Here is a 19,897-nt window from a genome sequence, read left to right as displayed (position 1 = left end):
GAGTCTGCAATTATGTTCCACAAGATGGGTCCGATATTAGACCCCTGTGGGGCTCCTTTGTGGTAATTCATCGTGATATTTAAGCCATCTCTTTTGTAGGTCACTTGACGTTCTGTGAGGTAGCTTGCGATCAGTTGGTAAAGATTCTTTGGACATCGCAGGTCTTTTAGTTTTGTTTTGAGCGCTGGCCACCATAGTTTATTGAATGCGGAAGCTACGTCAAGCGATATTATACACGTATGGAGGTTATTTTGTCTGTTATTTAAGATGATGTCTTGAACACGGTTGAGGGCGTCGGTGGTGCTCCGCCCTTTAGTAAACCCGAATTGGGCGGGGTTTAGTAGTTTGTTTTTGACCAGGTAATACGTTAATCTCTGCGTAAGCATCTTGTCAAGGACCTTGCCCCACGCTGAGAGTAAGCAGATAGGTCTGTAAGAACTGGGCATGGACTTTGGTTTTCCCTCTTTCTGGAACAATACTAGCTCTGCGTTTTTCCATTCCTTTGGAAAATAACCTAATTCAAGGCACTTGTTAAAGAGTGCTAGAATTTGTTTGTCGTCCGCGAGCCTAAGCTCTTCAATGGTTTCAATCGTGAGGCCATCCAGCCCAGGAGCTTTACCTCGGCGTGTTGAGTTTATCGTACGTTGCATTTCTTCGAGTGTGAACGGCTGATCGTCTTCCGAGTTTGAAATCTCGGTTGATTGGGAACGAATATCTGCATGGTATGTAGAGTCCTCGTTGGGGTCGTCTTCTGGAAAATGGAACCTCATGATTTCTCTAATTGTATCCTCAATTGTGTTCGTCATTGTGCCATCTTCTTTTTGAACTGAACCTATCTGTAATGGATCCATGCTCTTCCCTTTAGCTAGATCGAAGTATGTTCCGAACGGAGAGCTAACAGTGATTTTATTCCATGTCATGTCCCATGCTTTTTTCTTTTCTTTATACATCTTTTGCCGGTACTGTGCACGTACCCTCTGGTAAAGCAGCCTGTTATGGGTCCTTTCCTCTCCAGTTGTTTTTTGGAATCTTTTCCTTGTTGCTCTGACCTTTTTCCTGAGAATAGTGAGATCTTTTGTCCACCATGGACAGGTGCGCGATCTTGGTTTCGAGTTATGTGAGAGAACTGTTCTTTGATAGATCTCGTGAAGACTAGTGGTAACTTCTCTTACATATTTATCGATTTCTTCGATAGTTGTCAGATTTCTAGGGTCTGCTAAAGATTTTGAGATATACCTTTTGAAACTTAGCCAGTCGGTATGTCGTACATTGATTTTCGATCTTCTCCATGTTGGGTAATGAATGCTGGAGACGTCAAAATAGATATTATTATGATCGCTATTGTTTGCTTCGTCCGTTACCTTCCAATTATCGATCCGGATTCTGTCTCTGCTTATGATAAGTGTGAGGTCAATCCAGCTGTTACCACTTACTCCTGCGAAGGTTGGCGTATCCCCTATTTCATTGACTATCGATAGTCCAGTGCTGGCAATGAATTCGCATACTTTGAGGCCTCGTGTGTCCGTATTATGTGAGCCCCATAGGGGACTTTTGGCATTGAAATCTCCGGTAATTATTGTAGTCATGTTGTTATTGTCCTGCATAAACCTTTCTAGGGTTGTCAGGATTGGTGCAATATCTCGCGATGGAGGACAGTATACCGTGATTAGTATAAATCTTGAGTCACTGCCTATTGCAAGCGCTATAATCTCCGGAGAGCTGAAAAGTTCCAGAACTGGGAGATTTGAGTCCGCTATAATCACTGCAGTTATTGCGTCTGTTCGAGAGTAGAACTTCCTATATTTTGTGGGGAATCCGTACAGTTTGTTCTGTACTGTGTACGGTTCCTGGATACATGCTACTTTGAGTTTGTCGTTTTGTTCAAAATTTATCTTTAAGTTTTCTGTTGCACTCCTGGAGTGCTTAAGATTAATCTGGATTATTTGGATACTATCCATAATTTGTTCGTTGTTTTAATCTTTCGAGCTCTTTTAGGTAGCATGGGCATTTCTTATCTCGGCTATCATGTTGGGCATCGAGGCCTGTATTATATCGTTTATTCACCTTTGTGCAGTTGACACAGCTGACTGCTTTTTGGTCACAGTTGGTCTTCTCGTGGTGTGTGGAGCCGCATCCGGCACAGACTTTATCTTCCTTGCAATATTTTGCTGGGTGGTTATACCCAAGGCATTTGACACATTGCGAAACCTTTATAAACTCCCTTACGTTATATCTTGACCATTGTATGTTCAACTTCTTCGTTTTCATAAGGATCTTGAAAGCTACTGGGTCTATAGATAGAACCCAGTGCTGTCCAAAGCGGGCCTTCATGGCGAACAGAATCTCTATTTCACTTTCTGCTAGGTCGGTGTTCTGTATTTTAATGAAGTTTACTATCTCGTCTTTATTAATGTTCTCGTTGACATTGTAGACTATTATTCTGGGGTTTCTTTTTTGTGGATGTTTCGTCTCCACTACGTCCTTCAGCTTCCGATTTTCATTTATGGCCTCTTCAAGTATTGCCAGTTCTTCCTTTTTCGTAACTTCTACTAGGAGCCCTCCTTTGTTAACTCTCTTTATATTCTTGACGCCTACTTTGAGTTTTCCTGGATCTATGTACTTCACCAGCTTCTCCTTTACCTCGTCGGATGTACTACCCTCAGTCTTAGGATAGACTAGTAATACATGCTCTGTCTCTTGCCGTGATCTTGATTGTGATCGTCTAGATCTAGAACTACTTCTGGATGGCCGTCGAGATCTTGCAACTTCTGCAAAAGACAGCTTTTGAGTGGCGACTATTCCTTGGATGTATGTCTCTATATTCTTAGTTTGTTCAATTTGTCCTTCCAAATTGGCAATTTTGTAACTCTGCTTCGAGACTATTCTTAACATATGGTCAAAGAAACCTCGTATCTTTTTGTTTGCTTTTGTGGAAATGTCGTCTCTATTTAAATATCCAATTAGATTAGTATAGCACTCTGAAGCCTCTTGATACTCTGTACTGGCATCTACCAAAGTTATATCAACGTCTAGCTGTCGTGTACTGCTCTGTTTCTGTGTCTTATCTATTATTGGAGCACTGGCCGACTGCGTCTCATTGTCGGGGCGTTGCCCCTTAGGCTCTTTATTTTTTGGACGAACCATCTCACTTTGTGTTTAGCAGAATTTTTTAAGCAGAAATTTGAATTATCTGACGAAAATTAAACAAATTGACCAACGTGCATGAAGACTTCAAAAATCGATGCACCAAAAAGTTTGATCTACCCCTCTCGACAGGCAGAAAGTCTTTTGTAGATGGTGCACCAAATTCGTGGTGTCAACATATATCCGCCACACTAAGCCTAACGCTTACTCAGAATTACAAATGCATATAACATTTTTCATACATGTACCAAAATCACAATTTTCAAAAAATAGGTAGAGAAACAGATATAAAATCCTATTTTGTACTCAAAAGTTATTAGCACAGTATATAAAAGCCTTGAGAGACAATGCTTACTCAGGATATGCAAATGAGGGCGGCGGACAGCAACAATTTTAAAAGTCTTCCTATCCTCGGAGATTTCCCTTCTTCGCAGAGAAACACCACAAATATCGCAACCGGAACTAGTAATCCATGGAAGAATCACATTTTCACAAACACAAGTGGTATAATTACCAAGATTTTAGCACTTTTAACGGAGCACACAAAAACACAACCAATATGGCCGCTGACATGCGCAGAAACCCCCGTAACATATATATGTAATGCAAAATAAATTAAAATAAATAATACGTTTAAAATTCATCCCGTATTCAATTCGGTATAAACCGATGCATAAAGCCAGAAGCACAGTGACAAAATCAAGAAAAATGGGAATAAAACATGCAGTAACCAAAAATGAAGTAATAAGAAATTTACATCTTTCGCTGTATCGTCATCAGGGGTTGGTGCAACGAAAGAAGTTATTTTTGAATCTGAACCAATAAAGACAAAAATTAAAGTTCAAAACTTAAAGTAATCTCAGAAAAACAATCAAAGCAATCTGTGTCTTTATCAGTCCAACCCTACCCCGAAGAAAGCAGTGCAAAAACTGCAAAATTAATAGTATCAAATCATAAACAAATTTTAAAAAGCATAAAAGTATATCATTTTAAGCAGACCGAGACAAAAAAAAAAAAAAAAAAAAAAGATGCAATATAAGCCATACGATACATAAAAAAAATATATTTAAATATTTAAATTATGATATCATACAGGGCAAGTTTTTTTTTCTTTTAATTATAGCATTAGAATCATACACAAGCAAAAAAGCTTAAAACTCTAATAATGTTTAGCTTAATCGTACTGAGTCCAAAAAGCATGTAAAACAAAAGCAATCCAACATAATCATATTTCAAATATATGCTGTTCTGCAAGAGAAAGTAAATATGCGAGATGCTATTCTACAGCAGTTGCTATGACATTTATGCTTCGGGCACGAACTTGCACTGTACTAACGCAGTGGTTCTTTAAAATTGCCACTAGATCGCGTAGGTGAAACTTCTGTGAGAGCAAGCAGTCAGAAGCATTATGCTCTAAATCTCCAATGTCTCCATAAAGGTGCTGTCACTGCCTATCAGACAAAACCTTACTAAATAAGCAATGATCTTCATTTCCTGCTTATAGATGACGATGATGGAACATTATTAATGGGCTTTCAAATGAAAGTGAGAACATTCAGCAGGTAAATTCACCCTATTTTCCTCTAGATCTAAATCCAGTACAACACGCGGGGGAAGCTTTCGAGGCACGTCTTGCTTTACGTCGATACACATTAAAAGATGTCCACATGCAGAAAAAGGTATTGAAGTAGAACTGGGTGATATCACCACTATCATCATTAACGTCGTTTAAGGTATAAACAAATGATGCAATAAAACATCGGGAGTTATTAATGATTTTTTTTGCTAGGGAACAGCTGTTGCCTGAGAAGTCTCTGGGAGTAGTGACCCGTCCGTATAATGAAACTTTGTATTTACTTCGTCTGCATTATGGAATAGAACTTATCTCGTTTAATAAAGGATTACTGCTGCAAAATAAACAATTATGCAGCAATAGATAATCAAAAAGTCTTTCCGTACCCATTATTGGACTGGTATTGTTTCCTTTATTATTTCTGCACGTCGCGGAATTCATACGATATGATTTTTCCGTAAAACTCGAGGGGCAGGGACAAAATCAAAGAGAAACAAATGTGTTGTCAGTTGAAAATTAATAATGTTAAAAAGTAATAAAAGGTGAAAATTTATTTTTTAGATTTTGTTTTCCTGCGTGATATAAATACGTATATATTTTCCTAGGCAAAATGTCAGCGAAAAGGTAAAGTTTGCGGACACGACGGCCATGAATACTCCAGTGAGTGCGCTGCATGGGCTGAAAAGATATCCATCGACTACAGAGGACCCTGTGTCCGACGTCGTCCTGTACATGGTAAGTACAAATTACTCTGCCGAGTATAGAACACTCGACCAACAAGCTGTATTGTAAATAAAATGAACAAAATATTCTGCCATATAACTCTCGGTATACAACAAGCCATTGACCATAAATAAAAATTAACCATAAGTACGGAATTGCTTTATGCCAATCTTCCCACGGGTAAATTTGGAAAACGTATTCGCATAATTAACATCTAGTTTGAATTAGTAATGATGAATAAATAAATTCGAAAGTTTTAATAACTTAATGAGCATTATATATGCATATATGGGTTTTAATGAAGTAAGGAAATTATTATTTTTGAATGATTTCGATCAATAGATACAATCAGGAGAAAATTTATAAAATCTAAAGCCATAAATAAGGAAAAAGAAAGATACAAATATGCTATAAAAATTCTTAAAATTACGAAACTGGTTATCTATGGCATTATGTTTTGGTTAAGCTAATTTCGGCTAAGCATTCAAAGGCTACTCAGCTTTGAACAGAAACGTCTTCATGGAGGATTTTCTAAGGTTAGGTTAGGTTATTTGAATAACGAAATCTATCTAAGAGGAGGAATGCTTTTATGGAGGACCTTCTGATGGAAACTGGCTCGTATTCTCGATATATATGTGGAAAACCATTAAAAACAACGATGTAGCCAGCCTGTTCACCTGGGTTTGAACCCAAGCCAGATAGAACTACACGTATTCAGCAGTCTTTAAACACTCGGCCACAGGTGAAGATAGTGGCAATGTTAATACCCTTCACGGAAAAAACACGAAATCCTCCGTCATTCAGCTTATTGAATTACTTGCAACTTAACATGAAATTAGGTATCAGTTTTCAGTAGCATTACATGCTTGATTGTTGGTGAACACTCGTCAATATGATCTCATGTTCAGTAGAAAAGAAATATAATCAAGAGCAATCTTAACGTAGGTTATATGGTAAAACTTCGTTTCAGATGAAATACTATTACAGTGCGATTAAAACTTTTCCTAACCAGCATCTCAGATCCTCTTGATTTGGTTAGTGAGCTTACTTAAAATTATTTTGGTTAGTAAACCATATTGTGTTCTGTTTTGTTTATTTCTTGATTGATTATATCTTATTTTGTGTTGATTTTTCAGAGGATAAAGATGGCTGTTCCAGAGTTATGTGCCAACCTTTGCCATCAGAGCAATGCAGTAAAATATTTCCTCCTAATGCCTGCTGCCCTATCTGCGGTAAGGATGACCTTCTTTTTAACCCTTTCAACCCTGAATTGTTTTAGGGGTGAAAAACAATAGTCTGCAAAATATTATTTATAGGTGTTAGAAGAACTCTCTTGCAACATATTAACAACTTCCAACTTGAATTTAAGAGACTAGGATGTCGTGGCAGTTGCCACCAAAGGTAAAAACTCACAAAAATATAAACATGGGTTATAAATATTACCAACATTTATTTTTCATGAAATTTTTAAGACAGTTTTAATTTTTTGTTAAACAGAGTGGGACTCTGTAGTTTTCATACTGGATTCTGGAAAGTCCTGCCCAAGTTTCAGTTTTCAATGCTGTTCGTGCTATTCGCCAGTGTCCAGTGTTGCCATATCTTACGTCAAGTACAGGAACTATATGGAGTTTCTGAGATTTTGTTGAACAGGGGAATACCTAAAACTGGAGGTCTCTGATTACGGTTTACCTCGTCTTGATGACGTGTTGACAGCGAACCCAGAAAATGATAAACTTTATGCTGATGCTATAGTGAATTGTAATAAATCTATCGGCAATCTGAATATCGCGGGTCATATCATGCTACCGAAAACAGTCTCTGCTATCGATAAAATAGACATCCACATAAGAATGTGGCAAACGCCACCAGCTGGAGCGAAAGGGTTAATTTCTCTTTTGAAGAGCATTTCAGTATTTTATACTAAACGATGAATTTAACGACTATTTTGAATTTTTATTTTTTTTCGTTTCGTAATTTTCTTTATGCTATCCAGTTGCCTTATATATTCCATTATTCTTTGCTTTACCTTATATTAAACAGCTAACTTTTTATAATAAAGATCTTTTAAATTTATATAAAAATTCGTTTTAAATATATAATTTTTGTATCATGTCTAATATAGAAAACTGTAAGTACATTTTTATTTTTCGCGTGTAAATAGCTCTGGCATGACCAGAGGTATATTTTGCAAATGGCAGACTTGGCGACGGCCACTGGAATCAGCAGAAACTTCGACATTAGTTCATTTACACACATAGGACTGAAATAAAAAAAAATATCCTGAATCCTCTTTTGGCATCTACCCTATTTAAAGAAGCCAAGCTATTCTTGCAGTGTTAGCCGCCATTTAGATTTCAGTGCGTTCACCAAACTCTGCTTTTTAGTAACCACTTTAAATCATTTTCATAGTGCGTTTCTGAGCGCTTTTGGCCTTACAATTGTCCATTTTTAAGAAACGTTTTGAAATTATGGGATTTCTTCCTATAGTTCCAATTGCAATGCTCATTCAAAGTGATGTTAATGTTTAATCCATTTTTTGTGCCATTGTCTCTCTATTGCGCATTAGGATAATACTGGAGAACAAAAAAGCATTATTGAGTAAAGTGCCTTGCTATGGCCGGGAAAGTGCGGAGCTGTACCTGCATGAGCCATCGGGGCCATGGCATGATTTACTTGTTTTGAAGATAAATTTTTAGTACTGAAAATTAGGCAAAACAGCAATCTTTTTTGTCGTGGGGTTCAAATAAAACTTTGTCGATTTCGAAGGCACAGATCCTTCTTTTTCAAGAACGAAAAAAAATTCTAGCAGAATTTTTAAGCATCTATAGAGTTTCATTTAAAATCTGCGCCAAAATAAGGTTGCTGTTTCGCCCAATTTTAAGCTTCACACTAGTAAGTTTCTCTTCTTGTTTGAAATTTTGAGTATTCCCTTTACTGTCGTTAATAAAAAATGACATTTCCTCTCTTTATTGGTGAGGGAATTGCTTACTGATATAAATAAATTATTTTATTTTAGCAAATAATTACACTTCACTTCAAAATTTAGATTGCCTAATATCACAAAACTGACGACATACCTAACATGTATTCCTAATTGGCTTGCACATTTAACCGTTTACATCTGCATGGTTTTTGAAACAGTATTTCATTTGATTTTTTTTTTTTTTAAATAGTGATAAATGTTTTCTGTTTTATCAAAATCAAACGTCTTCCACATTCTAGCGAAACAGCTGAATGAAGGAAAAGATGTATTAATTAAGATTTTTTAAAAATAATTATGATCGCATCTGCAAATAAATAAATAAAATTTTTAAAGAATTTTTTATTGTTATTTTTAAAAGGATCACATGAATTTACATAGCATAAAACTGATCCAGTATTAAATAAAATAACCCGCCGAAGAACAAATGTTGAAGATGCAAACAAGAATCAGCGTCCTTCGAAAATAGCCTTACAAATTTATGTAACTTTGGGCTGATTCTTGTTGTTTTAGTATCTTCGACATAAAACTGCGTCATCAGATTTAAATTATATCCAATCTGCAAATATTGTCATCGATTTCGTCGCTTCAATTCGCTGATCACCATTCCGGTATACTGCATACGAAAATTATGTTCCTCAGCCTACTTTTAATGTGCTATGTCAGATACACCATACTAGTATAGTAAGTCGTAACAAGTCCCCTTTATATTAGAAGAGAAGTAACCCGCTGAGTAAGATAAATCAGAATACATCTTCAGAATATAACAACTTTTATTTTTAACAAAAGTAAGTTACAAGGATGCATGCTCTGCGAAGGAGCACGAGCGACGCTACACTGATAACTGAGATACGGCTACAGATACATACATATAGTTTCTTTATAGTTAAATTTACAGTTTTGAGTACATGAAATAATGCAATTCAATAAGCAGAAAATTATGTTGTCAAGTTACGGTTAAAACTCCCCAGTATCCCGTCTCTAATTACTGTAGCGATTACACATCATATATAGCGACGATTAAATCTCACTATTGTACCAGAACGAGTCGTTTTCTTCGGAGGCAAAACTGTTTCTGCGCTTATGAATTCTGCGGAGTAGACGGGATTGGTGAACTATCACTAAGAATAATCAGTGCTGTTTGTGAAATGTCACTGACTGAATAATCGATTTCAAAAGTTCAGTTACAGTTAAATCGCCACAATAACAAAACTGAAATCTAATAATTCTCGCCATTTTTACTTTTAGGAGCTGCTATCAAGCTAGTATACAGTCAGCGACTTCTGGATGAAGTGGTGGATGCTATACGCTCAATAGATGCAGCAACTATGCTCAAAGTAGCCAAGAAACTTCAAGAGCATGTGAAAACTGCAGAATGCGATGTCAGTGCTTACATGGACGAAGACTCGACGATCATTGCTATCATCTCTCCAAACGTTCCACGACCTTCTCCTCTTTTAATTGAAGCATGTGCTCAGGAAGCCACAAAACTACATTCTTTAGTGGAGCAAAGGAGTCCAACTCTAGTCACTGAATTTCCTCTTTCAGCTCTGACCAGCAGCTTTCTAATAGAACCAGTGTCTAAGGGAAAAAGTTCTGGTCCTTTCATGTTCCTGCATGTTTTACTTCAAATTGCAAGCGCCGTGTTAGTTCTGAATGCTTTGTTAGGTTACAATATCACGTGAAACTTCAAAATGGTTGAGAAAGTTTTCAAATTTAATGCTGTTAACAAACCAAGACTGCAGGGGAAAAAATTGTAAATAGATATGAGTTGTTCATTTTTATTTTGAAAAATTACAGAACTGATACTCTCATATCGATGAATCATATCGTCCAATCAAATCATCTACATGTGACTGTCAGCATAGAAAGTTTCAAAAACAGTTTGCAAGTTAAGCTTCAACAAGAAAAAGAAGCAGTTGTACATACTCAGTTTTACATCAATAACTCTTTGAAAGCAAAATGTGCGAGTTCAGTTTCTTCAAATGGTGATCAAGACTTGGATTTTGGTATAACTTTGTTTCTAAATAATAAACAAAAAACTATCATGGCAAATCGTAAAGGAAAATTTAAAAAGCGTCAGTTCTCGAACTTACTGCACGCACTATTTGATGTTCTCATATAGCTTGAGAGTAAAATTTATTTCTAGAGCTGCTCAAGATTTTTCATTTATGGTATAGACATTATGCCATGCTCGCCTTTAGACTTCATCCACTTCTGATCATACTCCACATGAAGTTATCATCACTCATTAGTATCGTAATTCACTTGTATTCTAAATAATAACTCCTGCATCAGTGCAAAATGGTTATGATTTTGAAAGTAGTATGGACCTCCTGGTCCAAATATATTAAATTTTCCCACTAAAGCTAAAACGACAAGAAATTACTTTCCAAGCATAACTTCTACTGTGTGAAATGTGATAAATGTATAATGCATTTATAATATGATCTAAATTCATATTAATGTCATCAAATCGGAGGCGGTGGCATGCTTTGTTTTATGGTGACTGCAATGCCTGCTATCAGTTCACCAACAACAATGTGCAATATTTCTTATTCGCACACATTTAAAAAAATTAATTTCATTGGAATTTCTTTATATATATATATATATATACATATTCCTGAAGTTAAATGGTTGTTATTTTTTATTTTTAACTCAAGAACCTTCTCAACATATGATATACATAAAAGCTGCAATATGAAGGCACATTTAATTAATACACTGTGATTGATAAATATACAAAGTAGCTCGATGCGAAATTTCCTGCAGAACTCGTGATTTTTTTTATTAAAATATCTAACACATTTAAGGTAATAAACAACCACCAAAGTTTAAAAAAAAAAAAAAAAAATGTTGGAAAATTAAAGTTTATAATATTTTTATTTTTACATGAAAGTTAAAAGCCTTTAAATTTAATATTCAAAAATATATGTAATTAATATGTAGTTACACTTTTAAAATAAATTAATTCAGATTAAATTTAAAATAAATTAATTCAGATGCAAAATACTATATTTTGTCCTTACTTTTAAGAAGAAACAACAGACATTATGTTACCCTGTTTGAATTCCACTTCAAATTTTTAGTTCACAGTTGTTTTACAGGATTAGATTAAGCGAGGGTTTCCTACAAATTTTGCCAACCATAGCAGGATTGTTGGATTTCAAAAAAAAGGCAATGTACCAGGAGCAAATGCTGAAATATGCATAGCACTACTATTGTTGCTGCTAATCTCCCATCCAGATATCCAGGCTATGAACAGTCTTATAAGTAATCATATATAGATCAAAGAGTGCTCATGTTGTTGAATACATCTTAAGCATTAATACAAACAATACTTTGTCCCAGCTTTGTTCACAGTTTCATCAAGAACACCTTTAGTGGATGAATTCGAAGGTCTTGTACTCCTCTGTCACTATCAACCATCTCTTGAAAGGACTTTTATATTATCAAATTTTAAATATATCCATCCAGTCTGCAAAAATGTACATTTGCTAGTGTCCATGCCCATTGATTTGGTGGCCATTATGCATGCTGTGGCATGTGCAAACTGATCAGTGCAAGTTTATATCAACAGAATCTAATATTAGCTCACAAGACCCTTCTTAGAGCCCAGCATAAATTTTAGGCAGCATAAAATCGTTTTTTAATTCATGATCTTGTTTTTCTCTCATGAGAACAAAAAAAATAAGTATTAAGGATCGTTGAAAGAATGCATGTCCTAAAGTCACATATTAGTTTAATCGAGCCTTGGGCATGAAGCCATTCTTTACTAAGAGTGAATAGAACAGAAAAAGGAAAGTTATATAATTATTAATTAATAATTATTATTATTTTAATTGTTATTATTAGCAATGAGAAAGAGAAATCTGAAAACAACCTATTAAGGGAAACACATAAAATTCCTTGCATAAATATCTGCCCTTTCACCTATAAATCAAGCTCCTAATAAAGAGTTAGTTTGATGCAACTGAAAATTTAAGATCTTATCACTTAAACCAGGGTCACAACTATTTCAGTCTTATTAATTGCTCCTATCACATAGAACTTATTATATGTAGTATGTTTCATTTATTTACCTCCTGTTAATTACCTTATTGTATAAAAGAATGCAATAATAAAGTATGAATATTAGCCCAAATAAAAGACGACCTCTCGCATTGCATTCTACAAATTAGACACCACTTTCTGAAGGTTTTTCTTAAGAGAAAGAAGTAGCTTGCATGAAAGTCCTCTTAAATTCAAGCTAATAATAAAGGCATAATTGTCACCCAAACACTCTTCTGTGATACAACAGGAGTGCCTGAAGCAACACCATCTCGAAGAACTATCTAGAAGGTGTAAGTATCTAGTTACTGTAACTGTCTAGAAGGTGTTTGGCCTCGGCAACAGTAACATCTGAAAATGTAACAGGTATCATGAGCAACGAAAGGGTTAATCTATGTTTTATAACTAGTGCACATTATGCAGGTTTGCATACAATACTAGCACGTATCCAAGATAACCTATCATCTAAGATCTTGCACTTTTAAAGCATTTTAATAATTGAAGGACTTTTGTGTATGTGTGTTGGTCTATATATTGAAGGTGGTGGTGAGAGTGTTTCTAATCCAGCTAATCTTGGACAGAGTTCTAGATCAAATCTGCGAATTTTACCGCGGCCAAAAGGGAGATGGTAGCGCTCGTCGTTGGTTAAAACCCAAGCATCTTATAGGTGACAGTACGAGTTTGCCCACCCCAATTTTGATACAAAATACTTCAAGGAATAGATTCAATGGTTTCTGACCCTCTTTCTCTGCTTTCAACTTCTCAAGAGAAATTACTATTTGATGATATTTTATGCACCTGTCAAGCCACACAGACATAATACATTTAATAACATCCATGCTTTCTCCAAGTTTGAAGCCCCGGCGCAACGATATGACAAAGTTGAAAGTGTTCAACAATAAACATAATCAAATGCTTTGATACAATGCATCCAGATAAAAATTTGGTGAACATTAAATACTAACTTTGAAAGATATGATGAGTTATTATCTTAATGTATTTTTTAAATATTAGATGGTATATATAAGATCGATATGATTTTTCAAAACATATTTTATGGAAAAAGGCTGTTTCATATTTGGGCCTATATGATGCAAGCTTCATATCCTATTGATGAAGAAAAATTCTGTTCTGTAAAAATATTTTTATTAAATAATCTTATCTTCATGCACATAACTACATATTTTCATAGTTACTATACTGTTTATCTAAAATGGAACATTAGCTAGAATGTAACTTATTTTAATAAATATGAGTATTTTTTTATACTATTGTAACTAAAATCTCAGAAAATTAATATAGCTATATATTTTGACAAAAAAAAATCGATGTTAACTATTTAGCCCAAAATCTTCCTAATCAGTGTTCCTATGGTTTAGGCTCTCCTTGGCTATTTGTTCCTATACAGATTGAATTCATATTTGAATATATCAATTTTAAGAAATCCTAGCCTAATATTGTTAATAGATTTCACTTCAATATGTTCCTATGACATCAGGCCTTCAAAAAGTGCCTTATAGTTATCTACATTTGTTTGTACTAGTTTGTGTTTTTACCAAAGAATTTGTAATATAAGTTTTGGAGGTATCCTTTAACAAATGTGTAAAATATACATATATTTATATATATGTGTTATGGTTTAATATGTAAATTACCAATGTATGTATTAAATATCATTCTGTGAAACATCTTGTTGAATCTTTTTAAAATAAAATGTTTTGAAATTCATAAAAGGTTGTGCGTGTATTCATAATTTTAATTAAGCAACAAATACTAGCAGAGACCTTACCATAAACAAGATCTTAAAATAGCACTTACAGTTTTTTTTCTTCATTTAATTGCACATGTATAATTCTGTGAAGTCACTGTTAATCTTTGTAAATATGTCATGCTATCTGTTACTTACAAATGACTGACGAGTTTCTGTCACTGGTAAGAAAAAGTCTATCAACTCAAAATGGTATACTGCTTTGTATACAATGTGTTCATTCATCATACCGCCGTACTTGGTTTAAAATCCACCCTGATCGTCTGGAATTCAATATGTTTGATTAGTCAGAACTGCATACACACACTTGTTTACCTCTTTTGAGACAATTTTACGACTGCCCATAAGCATCAACATGCCTGTTGCTACTATTTAGTAAACAACCGTGCTATAATTATGAATTTTCAAGTTATTTCGCGATTTTTCATGTAATTTGTTTTAAAAATTAGGAAAGTTAATGTGATGAATCAAGCAATGAAGAAAAATGGTAAAATATTCATGGAAGTGAAAAAAAAAGAGATTGTTGAAAAGTATGATGATTGCATACATATCCAGGATTTGGCTACTGCATGCGACAGCGTTTACATTTATGAAAAACAAAGACACCATTAAATAAGCTAACAATGCAAAGGGAGTGAAATCGATTACCAGACAAAGAATCAGACACATTTGCAGCATGTTAAGAAATTGCTTTCGATCTGAGCAGCAGAAAAACAATTACATACTGTATCATGTGCAGTGCTTCATTTATGTATAGTATATATATTTCACCCATTGTACTTTTATTCTACTATTAAACTCTGTTATAATAATAACAATAGGACTTTTTTACAGGAACAGATTAATTATTTACCCTTTCTTATTGGAAAAGTTCATTTCATATCTGTCCAAGGATCTGGAAAAGATTAATGTCTTATAATGAGGTATCATTGCATTCAAATTCAAAACTGATATCATTCAAAATTAGTTACTGAATCCCTGTAAATCAACAGTTTGAAAAAAAAAATTTAACATTTCACCAAAATTTTAAATTTATATTTTGAAACTAATTATCAGTTGTTTATGCTTCATTTGTATTAGTTAGTATGCTTATCAATTGTATAAATATGTTTACATAAAACCAAATATTGTCACTAAATTTGTAATTAATGAATACACTGCAGTTACTTGCACTTTTAATTCAGTTCAATAAATGAAGTATTAGTTAGATAAATATATGTTCTCATACACTAACAACTGAAACTGTACCTATTTACACTCTGTCAAACTAATATGCTGATTCTCTCCAATAAATACAGTTGATGTAAAATTAGTCCATTACTACTATGAATATTTTTTTCACTGCAGTGATACATGTTTTAATCTGTTGCTAACACACCGATTTTCAAGAAATATGTATCATCTGCATCATGTGAACATCATTGCTTAGTAAGGCACAACAACATAGTGATTTTTCAGAATTCCTTAAACTCTAATCAAGTATTTAAAAAATTTAATTTCTATTTAGTTTTCATTATAGCCTTAAAACTGTCAATGAATTTAAATTTTTTTTTCTTGTGAATATACATAAATTTTGCTCTTAAAATATTAATTTATAAGCCTGTATTCTCAATCTCCTTAGCTCCCTAGCAGATTGAATTAGTGAATAATTTTTTACAATATCCCTTCTAACTGTCAGCAAGGTGTGTAATAACTGACTAATCTAGTCATTTGATGACTCGCATGAAACAAATACTCTCAAATTTAAAAAAACCAGAAAATAGTGTTCCATTCCCAAATATATTTTTCCTTTCCATTTTTAACTACTTTTATACAATTATTCAACAGCTAGCTTTTTTATTATTATTCTTTCTCCAGACTAACTGCTAGTGCAAGCAATTTTCAGTTTAGTATGCATAACTCAAAATAATAATTTTAAAATACTAATGAAGCAAATCTGTTGCAAAATTCAGAAAAATATGAGAACGCAGAATCAAATAGAACATTAAGCATACACATTCCAGTGTAAACATAACCTAGTGTTACCAAATTCTGTAATGCAATTCAAATTAATTTAATCATCACTTTGAATGATGCCACTTGCAAATGCTCCTTCCAATGGCAAAACAAGAAAAATTGGCATTCTTTCAAAGCATAAAATTTATTACAAGAGATCTCTATCAAAAAAAAAACAAAAAAAAAAAAAACAAAAATTAAGTTTTTAAAATAAAAATGTGAAACAAAATATATTACAAGTAGAAATTTTTAGCTTTACAATGGTTTGCATACTTTATTTGTATAATTTGTGCAACTTTTTTTTCTTATTTTCTGACCTCTGTTCTACAAACTGTAAAAAAATCTGATGTGTACACCACATGACTTCCTTGTACGGAATATTAAATTATACGCATTTTTTCTTACATTTAATTTAAAAGTATTGGATTGAATTAAACTTACTTCGCCGACAGCGCATAAACCACAATAGAATAAATGCATTCTTTAAAATTCACTTTGTTTACCATAGTGACACTCTGGCGCTAGGTTTACTTAACAGTATTATATTTCGTTCATATTAGAACTCAAAACGCACAAATCTGATATCATTTAAAGAATTATCTAATCATTGCCACATGTTCTATTCAAATACTATAATAAAGCTAGAACTATGTATAAAAGAAATTAAGCAAACAAAACAAAAAAAAAACAAAAAAAAAAAAAAAAAAAAACAGTTTTTCACAGACGTTTCAGTATTTCTCATTCAATTAATTCAGTTTTCACTTCGCGACAAGGCAAAAATACATAAAAACTCAAAATATCTGTATTAAAAATTACGAAGAAACTCTTAAACGCTTATTTCCTCGAAAAAATTCCAGAAAGGATTAAGCATGATTTAAATAATAAATGAAGGCGTTATCTTTGTTGTTGCGAAGCTAAGTTTTTCTAAATTGGCAACAAATCCGCTATCCTGCTGTTTCAAATGTAAACAAGAGCAATGGCCGCCATCAAAAACATTATTAGGCTAGCGGCACTTAAACAATTTTAAAATTGTTGATAATTCTAAAAATATTGCACACAGATTTACTAAAGGCATAAAACCCTTAACCGGAAGATAAAAACAACATAATTTAATCAATTTAAAGCAAAAAATGACAATTTACAAACATATAAGAGTAAAGAAACTGAGATCACTGAGCCGGGTAACAGAGTGGATATATTTATAAATATATTTATATACGTTTGGCGCGGCCGATTGAAACCAAAATACGAGGTGCACATCTACACGTTATACAGTCAAAAGTCGTTAATTCGAACATCCATAATTCGGAATGATCTATAATCCGGACCTCAAAACTAAAAACTTTCTGCGCATGCGCCGCGTTGACACATGCGCATAGGCGTTTACGCGTGCGCGTAAGACCTTTTACGACTGCGCATATGAGTGTGCGCAAGTGCAGAATACATTTTCGCGTGCGCGTTTTATGTATAATGGACGTATAAGCTAAAATTATCTAATTATATTTCAGTTAATGTTGATGATTGCGTTGTTCCTTAACTTTCGAATTGGATCCGGCTTATTATTTTTTGCAGACTGTAAGAGCAATTTTATAAAAGTAAGCTTAAACTTTCGATTATATTTCCGATATATATTTTTTAATATGTAAAGGATCTAAAGCGAAAGTATGTTTTGAAATCCGAAATCTGTTTATTAATTTCACGCTGCTCGGCGGGGGGAACGCCGCGGCGGGCGCGTAATGAATTGGAAGTTGATCTGTCAGCACTATCCTTATCTTCAGCGCAGATGTTTTTATTTTATTTGGCTTATAATTCCTTACCAAATGTAGTATTTCATCTCGATATGCTCCGTCTTTGATATGATTTAAAACAAGTTCCTCGTCATTATAATTCGCTTTCGATAGCGAAGAAAAGTGACAGAGGTTATTGAAAACGAAAAAATTTCGATTGACAAATTAGTCGGTGTTCTCGACACAGCAATTATAGGACTTGAACAGCGGAACTTTGTAACTGAACAAGAAATTATGTCTGTTTAATAGAATTAAAGAGAAAGTATTATCACATGAAACGAAGCAAAACTTAAACAACTTACATTGAAAGAAATGTTTAATAAAGTAAACAAATAAATATTAAGCTTTTTCTTTTTGCAAATTTTGATACCCTTTAGATCATAATTGTTCTTTATTTCATAAATTACGGTTTAATATTTTTAATTTTAGAATTCCTGCATGCCATCTTACGAGATTTAAACTGATGATCTATAATCCGGAAAAATCGATAATCCGGAATCGTCGAAGTCCCGACGAGTCCGGATTAACGACTTTTGACTGTAGTAGTCTTATATACAAAATTTCAATGTTCTGAGGCTACTCGTTTTTGACTTATGCGAGATACGTATGTATGCATGTACATACATACGTTCGTACAGAAGCCACGAAAAATTCTCTTCAGAATTCATTTTAAAGCAGTTTTTTTTTTTTTTTTTTTTTTTTTTTTTGGGAGGTCTTTTATTCTGTCCTTACGTACAGATATCACGCAAAAATATCGTTAAATTGCATTCAAAAGCGGTCAAAGTGGATACTTTTGTTGAAATATGCTGCCTGAAGCTTTTCGCGATTACAATACTTCCTTTTTACTTCGTAAAAGGAAGTAAAAATTGAATTTTTAAAATACAGAGGACACTTTATTTAAGGGCAAAACGTCTGTAGTTTACAATGATATAAAATTGTGAGATGACAAATTATTATCTGTGGCAGTGATAAAATATAAAAAATTAATTGAATTTGCACAGAATATAAAATTTAAAAATATATATCTGTTCAAAATGTGAGCTTTGAGGTATGCATGTTCAAATGCAGAACTATATATGTTCAGAATTTGATGGCTACATGTGGCAAATTTGGTAATTTGAGAGCAGGACTACATGTATTTTGCAGTTAAGGTATCTCTTTCCATAATGCAAAGAACCCATATATTACTCAAAATTCTTCATTTTAAAATAACCAATCTAATAAGTGGCTAGATAGAATATTTTTTAAAAAACAAACACCATTGCCTTTAAAGTAAAAAATACAATAATAAATACTCACAAAAACATGCTTATACCAATTTAATCTACTTAACCCCTTACTCATTGCAAAATTTTGACAAAATTTATTCAAAAATAATCAATTTTTTAATTAATGTTATAAAATTTAAAATAAATTCATATAAAAAAAACTACATTTTTCCTTAAATTTGAGTTTTTTTTTTTTTTTTTTTTTTTTTTTGTACATATGTAAATTTTTTTAAAAACTTACCTTATTTTACTTTATATTTGGCTCTCCTCTTACACCCAAGCTAGGCAGAAAAGCTCTAACGCAGGCATTTGAAATTGCATGTAAATTTTAGAGAGAGAAAAATCACGTAGTTTAAATAATGCACATTATTATCTGCAAATTGTGATGTTTTTATTCAATATCAATAATAGCTGTAATATTTTTTTAAAAATTTAATGAATTTCCTGGGTATAGCAAAGTTTGAAACATGGTATGCACAGTCCTACATTGCAATCTTTACACGAATACCTCATTTCTCTTCTAAGTCGTTTTCCATTTGCATTCTTCTTTAATGAACACACTTTACATCCTATGGAAGGTTTTTTTTGTTTCTGTAGGTGGTATAG

General features: G+C 33.4%; 1 protein-coding gene across 2 annotated transcripts in view; it reads left to right on the top strand.

The window, feature by feature from the left end:
* The window catches only part of LOC118182302 (reversion-inducing cysteine-rich protein with Kazal motifs-like), a 211,043-nt gene extending 200,469 nt beyond the window's left edge, over positions 1–10,574 (top strand). For both annotated transcript variants that reach the window (XM_085818926.1, XM_035351638.2), the window contains 3 exons: positions 5,323–5,452; positions 6,577–6,672; positions 9,669–10,574. In XM_085818926.1, coding sequence (XP_085675052.1) covers positions 5,323–5,452; positions 6,577–6,672; positions 9,669–10,105 — 663 coding nt within the window. In that variant the 3' untranslated portion in view covers positions 10,106–10,574. The remainder of the gene's footprint in view (positions 1–5,322; positions 5,453–6,576; positions 6,673–9,668) is intronic.
* Positions 10,575–19,897: the final 9,323 nt, after the last annotated feature.

Source organism: Stegodyphus dumicola, chromosome 6 (assembly GCF_044657685.1).
Source record: "Stegodyphus dumicola isolate Sdum_Otavi_A_Nest chromosome 6, ASM4465768v1".
Lineage (NCBI taxonomy): Eukaryota > Metazoa > Arthropoda > Arachnida > Araneae > Eresidae > Stegodyphus > Stegodyphus dumicola.
The sequence above is the reverse complement of the archived record's forward strand: the minus strand, read 5'-3'. Positions and strand labels throughout refer to the sequence as shown.